Source organism: Neovison vison, chromosome 6 (genome assembly GCF_020171115.1).
Source record: "Neovison vison isolate M4711 chromosome 6, ASM_NN_V1, whole genome shotgun sequence".
In the NCBI taxonomy this organism is placed as follows: Eukaryota; Metazoa; Chordata; class Mammalia; order Carnivora; family Mustelidae; genus Neogale; species Neogale vison.
In genome coordinates, this window is record NC_058096.1 from 40,643,781 (window position 1) to 40,654,918 (window position 11,138).

General features: G+C 36.7%; 1 protein-coding gene across 1 annotated transcript; it reads left to right on the plus strand.

Annotated features, from left to right (window-relative positions):
• Positions 1-449: 449 nt before the first annotated feature.
• Positions 450-10,786, plus strand: C6H3orf38 (chromosome 6 C3orf38 homolog). The gene is made up of 3 exons (XM_044251169.1): positions 450-920; positions 4,121-4,359; positions 6,062-10,786. Exons 1-3 carry the CDS (start codon positions 794-796, stop codon positions 6,734-6,736), a joined length of 1,041 nt encoding a protein of 346 aa, XP_044107104.1. The 5' UTR covers positions 450-793; the 3' UTR covers positions 6,737-10,786.
• The last annotated feature ends 352 nt before the right edge of the window (positions 10,787-11,138 follow it).

Sequence of the window (11,138 nt, forward strand, 5' to 3'; positions counted from 1 at the left end):
AGGACAAGATCCCAGGGTCCTGGGATGGAGCCCTGCATCGGGCTCTCTGCTCAGCGGGGAGTCGGCTTCCCTCTCTCTCTGCCTGCCTCTCTGCCTGCTTGTGACCTCTGTCAAATAAATAAATAAAATCTTTAAAAAAAAAAAAAAAGATGAAATTAAGAAGGCAGGGCATAGGTGACTTTTTTTTTTTTTAACTTTTCATAGTCTAATGCTAAACAAAACCAAATTATTTGAACACTGTACTATGTAATTTAAGAATACCAAACTACAGGTGCACCCAAGATCGAACTGGCCGCAGAGGACGTTCAAGCGCTCCCGGGAGTCAGGCCCAAGGGCGGGGAACAGGCCCTCCATTGGCCGGCCCCGCGGCATCACGGGAGCTCGCCCTGCGCAGCGACCGCCACCCGCTCTCCACGCACCTGCATCTGCGCAGCCCTCCCAGGCGCGTTTTGGGAGGCCGGACTCTCGAGGGTTCAGGGGTTCACTTTCCGGAACCAGGTCCCTTGTGGGAGATCGCTGTTCTCGTTGCAAACGCAGTACTTTCCAAAAGTGAGATCGGTTGGATTCCCCTCCGTCCTGTGCAGCCCGGAACGACAAGCCGGAGCACCGCGTTTCCTGACTGACCTTGTTGGCAATCACTTCCGCCCAGGGGTTTGGAATACCCGAGGCCCTTTGGCGGCGAACAACAGGAAAGGCACTTCCGGTGTATGTTGCCTAGGCGCCGGCTTGGTGGGCCAGCGGGACGACGTAAGTAGGTCGTCCTCTTCCCCCCACCCCCCTTTTGGGGGTCGAGATGTCGGGGCTCAGCGCCCCGGAGACGGAGGGCTGTCGTAACCTGCTCGGCCTACTAGACAACGATGATATCATGGCCCTGTGCGACACCATCACCAACCGCCTGGTGCAGCCTGAGGACCGCCAAGGTAAGTGTTGACTTTTCTCTCCAAGGGCGGACGCCCCTCCCAAGGCCTCACTCGGGCCCCAGGTTACCAGGACGTGGGGGTAGAGGAGGTGCAAGAGGTCGCCCCGCTAAGGCGCCCGGCGGTGCTGGGGCGGAACTCTCGAGAGGAACAAACTCTCAAGAGGGCCGCTCCTCCGCGGCATGGAAACCACCTTCAGGCGGCACTGAAGCGTCACGTCCTCGGGGGGATGGGGGGACCCTGGCAACGGCGCGGCTTCCAGGTTTTATCTGGAATGTGGATGTGGGGGCAAATGCTTATTTTTTCGACAATTTAGGGCATGTGAATAGTGATTTCAGAATTTCCAGGGAGCCAGGGTGTTTTTCATTTTCGGTTTCTCCGAAATGAGGAGAAACTGACTTCTCTGAGCCGAGGAGTCAGCTGCTGCTCAGGTGTTTCTCTTCAAGCTCCGAGGAGGATATCATAATCGCTTTAAAGCCTTGTAGATAAAACAACTACCGTGGGGCGCCTGGGTGGCTCAATGGGTTAAAGCCTCTGCCTTCGGCTCAGGTCATGATCCCAGGGTCTTGGGATCGAGCCCCGTATCAGGCTCTCCGCTCAGCAGGGAGCCTGCTTCCCTTCCTATCTCTGCTTGCCTCTAAACAACAACAACAACACCAAAAAAAAAACCCAAAAAAACCAACTACCGTAATGACAGAGCAGATAGTTTGATTCCATGTCTCTTTTTGGATCCAGTTTTTTTTCTGAGACGATTTTGTGTAGGAGGAATACGTTACTTTCAGAGCCAAATAAACATTTCGGTAGAGTAGATTTAAAGGGTTATTAATATTTAGCCTGGTTATAGCTACTTCATATAAAAATATAATCAAGCCTCTGTGTTTATTTCACTTGGCATATCATCTGCACAGTCTTACTTTAAATTTGCTGAATTTTACTTTAAAATGGGGAAACTCCAGACTTCTATGTTAGTGTGACTTAAATAACTACGAAAGCATAGTCTATTTCTCTGCTTTTAAATTGAATTTACGTTTTTGCCATTTAAGAAAATCATTTGAAACTTCAAATTTAATGTTTTCTCGGACATTAAAAGAAGAAATTCCTAGGAATTTAGAATGCAGATTGTTTTAGACTTAATAGAGTTCTTAAGCTTTTATGTATTTCGCACAGTCACCACCTAACAGTCCTTGAGTTTGAGTTTAAAAGTATAATAGATAAAAATGTTGCATTTAATTGATGGTGGATCTAAAAGCAAATGAAAAGAAACTTCCCAGTACAGAAATGTTAAATGATTTGGAGAGATAATTCTCAAAGAGGAAGAAAATAATCCTCTGTAAGAATATAAAAAGGTAACTATTTATTTATTATGGAAAGATATATATATATATATCTTTCCATATATATATGGAAAAATAATCTCTTTGAAAAGCAGTGAAATGAAAACCAAAACCAAAAGTGTTTTCCCTTTCTACCATATTGGCAAAAAACTAAGCGTGGTGATCATGCAAAGTAGCTCTTTGACAATCTTTCAAGGAGTGTACATTAGAACTTGGGTAAACAGGTTTGACATCATCTCCTAAATGGAATTATTTGCTTACTTCGGGGTTCATATTCTGCACCTGAGCTTCTCAAGCTTGAATGTGCTTGTGATTCAGTCCCTCCGGATTCTTGTGAAAAATGCAGATTCTGATTCAATAGTTTTGTTGTTGTAAGATTTTTATTTGTCAGAAAGAAGAGAAAAGAGAGAGAGGCAGAGGGAGAAGCAGGCTCCCAGCCAAGCAAGAAGCCCAATGCAGGACTCCATCGGGATAATGGCAGACGCTTAACTGACTGAGCCATCCAGGCGTCCCTGATTCAGTAGTTTTGAAGTGAATCCAGAAATTCAGCGGTCTAGCAAGTTCTCAGATGATCCTTGTGCTGCCTGCCTCTCTGTGCCCTGGGAGACATTTATGAAAATGTTCAAAGTGATGGTTTTGTAATTGAACATACCCAGTAAAAATCTATGACTGAGGGTGTCTGGGTGTCTCAGTCAGCTGGGCGTCTGCCTTCTGCTCAGGTCATGATCCTGGAGTCCTGGGGTCGAGCCCGGCATCGGACTCCTGCTTGGTGGGGAGCCTGCTTCTCCCTCTCCGTCTGCCTGCAGCTGCCCTGTTTGTGGGTGCACGGATGAGCTCGCTCTCCTTCTCTCTCTCTCTCTCTCTCTCTCTCTCTCTCTCTGTCAAATAAATAAAAATCTTGAAAAAAGAAATTTTGACCAGAAGGATAGACGCCTTGTGATGTAGTCATATAATTTACTGTAGTACAGTAAAATGAATTAATTAAAAAATTAGAGCTACATATATCTACAGATTTATGTCAGAAACAACATTAAGTGAAAAGCTGAGTGTGAAAGACCATCTATATACATATATTTATGGATTGGATTTATAGAGTGTTCCAAAACTACCAAACTGTATTGTTTAGAAGTTCACAGTTATGCTGAACAACAAAAAGAAAAACAAGGGAATAAACAGCATTTAGGATAGCAGCTACCTCTAAGGTGGGTGAGTAGAGAAAGGAATAGTGTTAAGTATGGAGTGTTAAAATGAAGGCCTCAAAGATACTAGTAACATCTTATGTCTTATGCTATGTGGTGTGTACATGGGAGTTCATTTTTTTGCTATTCTGTATTCTTCATGTTAAAAAAAAATCTTTGATCTGTTTAATAAAACATTTTTTAATTAAAAAAGTATACAAGTTTTAGTTCTGCCACTTCTTAGAAGCATGATTGTTGATACCTTTTATATCCTCAACTTTTATTGTCTATAGAGTAAGAAGTTTAAAAATCCTTGCAGATCTAAAATACTGTAATTTTACCGATGTTAGAGGTTATAAATGAATTTGGTCCATTGGCCTTCTTAGAAGAGAATTTTTTTCTCTGGCTCAGATTTTTTTCTTAAAACATGTCATTGTTTAAAAAAAAATGTAAAACTTCTACTATCTTAAGAGAAGTGAAAGGAAGAGGTAAGTATAGGTTGGGAAGTTTAAATCATAAAGAAAAATTTTTTTAAACCCAAAATCTGATAGCCCACTTCCTGGTTTTTAAAAATTACCATCTTGTACCATGACAAGAATTTGTAAATACTATTTGATACGGTTTCTGCTGACCCTGAACAGATTTACAGATGATTTGCGATTTTCTACTAATCTTTATAATTTCCTTCTAGATGCCATTCGTGCAATATTAGTGTACAGTCAAAACGTAGAAGAACTTTTGAGGCGTAAGAAAGTCCACCGAGAAGTCATATTTAAGTACTTGGCAACGCAGGGGGTTATTGTACCTCCAGCTACTGAAAAGCACAATCTTATTCAGCATGCAAAGGATTATTGGCAAAAGCAGTCACATCTGAAATTGAAGGAGACACCAGAGCCAGTTAAGACAGAGGACATTAGACTGTTTCAACAGGTAAAAATAGATATTATAGTTATACCTTAAATTTTAGTTCTGTCTAAACTCTTCAGATAATCCTAGATCTGTGGGGACATGGTTAATAATGTTTTCGCTTTTATAATTTTATAACTCCATATCCTTTGCATTCTAAAGAAAGACCAGTAAAGCACCTAAAAGAAAGAAAATATCTCTGACATTTAATAATGTATATAAAATGCTATATTGATTTTTGAGGGAAAAAATGTTTTAACACTTTATCAAACGAGTACTATTGGATTTGTAAAGAGAATGGATAGACTGCAGGATCAATTTAATTTTAAGTTAGCTTCATGTTCTCTGTAATATTCTTGTCTGCTTAAAAAAGAATGCTGGTGTTAGCTCTTTCTCATTTTGAAGACTTCTTTGGTATTAAATTGTAAAAATTCCATGAGAGAAACTTAAATAATTTTTAACATTTGATTTTTTTTTTTTTTAAGTTAGAAAAAATTCTCCTGTAATAATTTCCTCCAGCTGACATTGTCTGTTCCTATTTCTTTGTATCCACTGGACATTTTAGATGCTGTGAGAATATTTAAATGTTGATTGTATGAACTCTAGGTAATTTGCAAACTTTATTTTTTTAAACAAAGCACAAAAAGACAACCCCCTTTCCAAATCAAATATATAGATTAATAAATGTCCATAAAGCAGAAACATTTGTAATGACCATGCTGGCCAGGAAATAGAAATTTGCCACCCACTCCAGAAGCCCCTTCCATGAATCTTCAAATTTTAAACTACATACTTTGAATCAGCAAGGTTTTACAGTAAGAGGCATTTGCTTTCTCATTAGGAAAGGACCTTCTAAGAGCTTTCTTAGTATGCTAAAGAGAATGTTTACTCTGAAATCATACAGATGTGACTTCAAATAGAGTCTGCATTGTGCTAGGTGTGAACTTGAGCAAGTAACTTGACTTTCCAGTCTTTTTTACTTTATCTATAACGCAGGCATAATAATGATAGTATCTGTGTAATTAGGCTTGTGAAGATAAAAGGAAATAGTCCATAAGTGCCAAGCACAGAGCCAAACATATTCAGTCATGGGTGCTCTGTCAGTTAAAGATTTCCTACCATCAAAATGAAGTACTGTGCTCTGAAATATTCTCATCTACTCACATAGATAATAAAATCAAGCTTATCAGGTATATTTTTGCAATAACATTACCCTTTGTAACAAAGAGAAACAACAGTATAAAATTAATCCCAATCATAAAAAGTAATGTATTTCAGTTGTATTAGAACTCTGTTTAAAGGTAGTAAAAAATGCTTATTTGTTACCAACTTATTTTAGTGTAGTTTATATTCAACAAATCAACAAACCATATCCATTTAAAGCATACAATTTGAAGGTTTTGACACTTTGAAATCACTGCCACAATCAAGAGAAAATACTTAATGTAAATTATTGTTGACTCTTCATGCTGATTTTTTGAGAGGCTTTGTTAAACCTTAATTTCTTAGCTGAATTTTCAGATGTTTAAGCTGGTAAATTCTAAAATGATTTTTCCCCTTTTGGGGAAAAGTTTACTGTGCATGATGGGTTTGATGAGTTCACCTGTAGTTCATTTAGCTTCTCCTATACTCAACATATGACAACTTAGCTCTAAAAGAGACTAGATAGAAAAAAGATATGAGAACTGACCTTGGTTATATTTTATATTTTATGTATCTTAATCAGCAGGAAAAAGAAGATAAAAAAGCTGAAAAAGTTGATTTTCGTCGATTAGGAGAAGAATTTTGTCAGTGGTTCTTTGAACTTCTTAATTCTCAGAATCCTTTTCTGGGTCCACCTCAAGATGAATGGGGGCCACAGCACTTCTGGCACGATGTCAAGCTTAGGTTTTATTACAACACCTCTGAACAAAACGTGATAGACTACTATGGAGCAGAAATTGTGAGCCTTCGTCTGCTGTCACTAGTGAAAGAAGAGTATCTTTTTCTCAGTCCCAACCTAGATTCCCATGGACTGAAATGTGCTTCTTCTCCCCATGGTCTGGTTATGGTTGGAGTTGCTGGGACTGTACACCGAGGGAACACTTGTTTGGGCATTTTTGAACAAATTTTTGGACTCATACGCTGCCCTTTTGTGGAAAATACATGGAAAATCAAATTTATCAACTTGAGAATTATTGGAGAGGGTTCTCTTGCTCCTGGGACATCAATGAAACCAGCTATTACATTTGAACCTAGTGATCTAGAGGCCTTTTATAATGTAATTAGTGTATGTAGTACAAACGAAGTACAACTTAATGTAAGGCAGACATTGGATAGTGCAACTGGAGACCAAGCTTTATGCAGTGGAGATGAGGCATTGTTGAACAAAAGAGAACTTAATTTTTACCCAACCCTCTAAAGCACTGAACATTGTATGTCAGTCTCAAAAACTTTCTATACAAAAACACCTCTAAATACCCCATCAGTAATGTCTAAGTGATTTCAGGTGTGAGGATTGACATTTTAGTTGAAATATCTGTCTTGATAACAGACTGACATACTATGTGAATACTTGACCCTTTCTACCTGAGTTGCAGCAAATGTTCTAAGAGCTAATGCAGTTCATCAAATAAATCCTTTTTAGATGGTATAACTAACAGTGTGCCTTAGAAACCAGGTAATACTTTCATTTTACTTAGTGAATATTCTATTATTTGTACTTTTCATGTGGGAAAGGTTTAATGTAAACTCAAAGTTTCCATTTTAGAAAACTTGAGTGACATTCTCACGCAAAAAGTCCAATAATTTAGCAGGTGGAGAAAAATACACTTTGCCTTTTTTAAAATTTGAGGAACATTTTTCAGTTATCTATTAATAGACCAAGCTAAATATCTTAAAATCTGCAACATTTTCTGAACTCTTTTGGGCTGATAAATGCTATTCTCTAAACAGACCTAATTCTTATCTAAGGCTTCAGCTAACATTTTTAAAGAACATTTATTGTAATACCATATAAAGGAAAGATACCATTGAAATTTTTTAAAAGGTATGCCCAGTTCTAACTTAAATGAATTACTATTTGCCTCTTGATTGATCTTGGAAGAGGTGACCAAAACCACCCCCCACCCAAAACAAAAAACACACACACAAATTTATAATGTGGGCATATCTATATACAGATATAGATATACTCCTACATTATAAATTAAAATTATTAGGATTTTTCACCTCTAAATTGTTCTACTAGGTTTGACCTAAAAGGTTAAGTTGCTTTAGGGTTTAAATTCTTCATCACTTGGCAACTGCTTGCTGATCTGGGACTTAGTAATTTTAATTTACAAAAATGCCATATAGAAAAAATTCAGAAGGGAATTGTGATGATGTGTTATACATGTTACTTTACCTTTAACCCTTCTCATGATCATCTAGGATAACAAGAATTTTGGAAGCAGGGGGAAAAATCTCATCATTTTTGGTTTTTAAATGCCATACCTTTTACGAGGAGTACAAATTGATACATTCTAAAATAAGAACTTAATAAAGGAGGGAAATTCCTACTGTCTGCTATAAGAATAGTATATTGTTTAGATTTAAAACCAGATTATCATTTTCACCTTTAAGTAAAGTATCATTATAACATGTACTCAATAAATATCAGTAAAGGATAAAATTAAAAACTATTCCCATCTGATTCTTTGTGGTATTAATGACAAGTACTGCAGAAATACTACTACAGATAGATGCTCAGGATGGGCAGAAGTTGCCTCTACCTATCTTCAGTATGGACTTTTTGAATTCGTGTAATGCTCAAGTAAGGCTGCAATCTTGGCATGTTCTTTTAATCAACATTAGAAATTTGAAGTCTTACAGATAGAACCTCTTGAGAATTGGAACTATGTTTTACTTTCTGTGAATCCCCACAGCTGGACAACACAGTAGGACCTAATGTTGAACTGAATGAAAGAATGAGAAAAAGAAATTTACATACTGTATAATTACATACTGTATAATTTACATACTGTATATATACTGTATCTAGATGCATTTACTGCATCTAGACTTTGTCTTTGGTTCTTAGCAGTGATGGGTTGGTTTGTTTGATCATTTCATCCAAGCCAACAGATAAAACCTTCTTTTAAAATTTACTAAATTTAAAAAGCCCACGAGTGAGAATGGGATAAACTGAAAGGCTATAAATTATAGGAGAAGTATATATTTTTATGCTCAGAGAAAGAATACCTGGAGGAATTGAAATTTATTCATGAAGTTTAAAGCTTGTTCAAGCCTTTGAGAAGGTCCAGAAGCACACTGCAGATTGAACTCTGCTTTTCTACCATCCTTTGTTTTTTGTGTGTTAGAGAATGGCAGAGACCCCAGCTTTAGGTCCCTTTAGCTTCATTTCACCCTCAACTGAGATTTTGAAAGTTGTTGGGAGTCACGTAGTAGTACAATACTATACAATTCACAGTGATTGAATGGTCAAACCAGGGGGGCAGCTGGGCTTTATTTACTATAGACTGATTTGCAGTAGCCTAATAGGGCATACATGAAGTATCTGTTCTTGTTAAAATAAAAAAAATCTTAAAGTAATAGTTACATTGGGATATCTTATTAGTATCTAGAATGCCAAAAACAAATTTCATGAGTCTTATTAACTAAATACCAAATAATAGGAAAAAAGCCATCTCTGTTTTATGAAATCACTTGCAAATGGCCAACACAGGAAAACTTCATTCCTATGTTTTCAGAAAGATAGTATTCTTGAGCTAAAGGAAAGCTAAGTACCCACTGCTGTAAGAAATTATAATAGCACCAGAAAAGGGTTTAAAGAATATTGGCTTAATTTAAAAAGTCAGTAGTTTTGTGTTTCAACAAAATGGCTCTTATGGCCAAGTAAATGATAAACAGAATAAAATACAATAAAAATATATAAATTAAAAACATAAAAACATGCTCTAATGTTTTTATTAGTATCTGTATTCACAAATTTAGATGCCCTTTTCTTCACTGGTTCTTGGGCTGTGGGGAGTGATCATGGATTTTTTGAAAAATGAGAGCTGTGTTCTTTCTCCCCAGAAAAAGTGTTTGCATTTAGTATTACAATTTTTGCATTATTTCACTGAGTTTATGGACTTCTCTAAAGCACATCTGTGACTCCTACAAGCATCCTTATACTTCTCATGTTAAAATCCTATCATAATAGTTAACATTTCCTCCAAACTACTACTCAGTATTAAAATTATTTTTTTTTTAATTATTTTTAAGAAAATTTTGTGCCCTTGCTGGAGCCCATAAACTAGAGGACTAAATCTTACTTATGAATGAAAGGATAATCTCTAGGAAATCTATTAGTTTATGATAGTTGTTAATTTGTGGATTTTGTTTTTCAAGACCTGCTAAGATAAAACCTACTGAAAAAGCTAAGTGAAACAAAAATGTTCAGAATTCATTTTATTTTGGCAAGATAAATTTATAAACAACAACATGTGCTAGAGAAAGTGTGACAGAAAAATCTGAAGAGAAAAATTATGAAAAAAAATTCTTAGGGTGGCTCAGTCGTTTAAGTGTCTGCCTTCTGCCCAGGCCACGATCTCAGGACTGTGGGAACGTCCTGGGAACTAGCCCTACCTGTGGATTTTGTCCTGTCTCTCCCTTTCCCTCTGCCCCTCTCCTGCTCCTGCTTGCTCCCTTACTCTCTCAGTTAATAAGTAAAATCTTAAAAAAAGATTTCTCTAGATCTTTATAAAAACTTTATCCTGAGATGCTCTTTAGTAATGTATACTGCTAATTTTGATGAAGGATTTTAAACATAGGATCATTTCCTCTGAAGGTTTGTGTATATGACCTCACAACATTCCTTCTCATCTCCCCTCACCCATGCTCTTTATAACGTTTGTATATACTCAAGTTTGAATGCAGATAGTACAAATCCAAGTGCTGGGAAAATAGGACTTTTCTGCATCTGGGTTCTCTTCAGGTTTATTTGTTATATATTAATGGAGCATCTACAATTTAAGTCACTGAATCAAGCACAAGATAATACTCAATAGGTTATTTACCTCAATTTTCTATGTTAAGTTTCAGTTTCCTAGTTTACATGTCTTAAGATGAGAACTGCTTTAGCCCCCCCCCCTTTTTTTTAGGGTGTGGTTATATCTTTTTTGTATGGGTCAGGAAAGAAGAACACTTAATTGAAATTTTAGGTTGATTGTATCAATGCAGAATATAAGATATTTTGACAGCCTATTTAGAGTTGGAAGGAAAATAATTTCAGAACTGTATTAGAGTGCACTAAGTCTTTTTAACTTTTATTTTTTTTCTAGTTTGAAACTTCCAGTAGTCCTTCAGTAAAACATTAATATTAAAGTGGAGTATTATTTACTATGAGATAGAATGCACTCTAAAATATTAAATCATAGGCTCCAGAAATGTGTTACTCATGAAATGTTAATAAAATCACTGGCCTCAAGTTTGATACCTCCTAATTTCTATTGCTAGTACTGCCCAGTATTTCCCTTCATAGTTATTTACTGAGTGTTCTTTGGTTAGCAGTTTTCATCTTCAGTTTTTAGACACCCTAAATTTCAAGTATGAAATTTAGTTACGTTTGAATTAATGAATTTAAGAATTGAAGGCTCCTCTGCTGCACAGTGCAGTGTGTTACTTAATCCGTTTTCTGAAGAAAAGTTAAAATCAGTAACTATTTAGGAAAGCCTTTTTTCTTGAAGCATTTAGTTTCACAAGTTTGTGTTAATATTTCCCATCTCTTAAAATACTGATGGTTAGTATTTATTTAATTGTTCTCAGATTGTTACATGTAA

Excerpts from the sequence above, each read along its gene's own strand:
- C6H3orf38 (XM_044251169.1), top strand. The coding sequence starts at position 794 with ATGTCGGGGCTCAGCGCCCCGGAGACGGAGGGCTGTCGTAACCTGCTC. Across the intron at positions 921-4,120 it reads GCAGCCTGAGGACCGCCAAG|ATGCCATTCGTGCAATATTA; the intron begins GTAAGTGTTGAC and ends ATTTCCTTCTAG. Across the intron at positions 4,360-6,061 it reads ACATTAGACTGTTTCAACAG|CAGGAAAAAGAAGATAAAAA; the intron begins GTAAAAATAGAT and ends TATCTTAATCAG.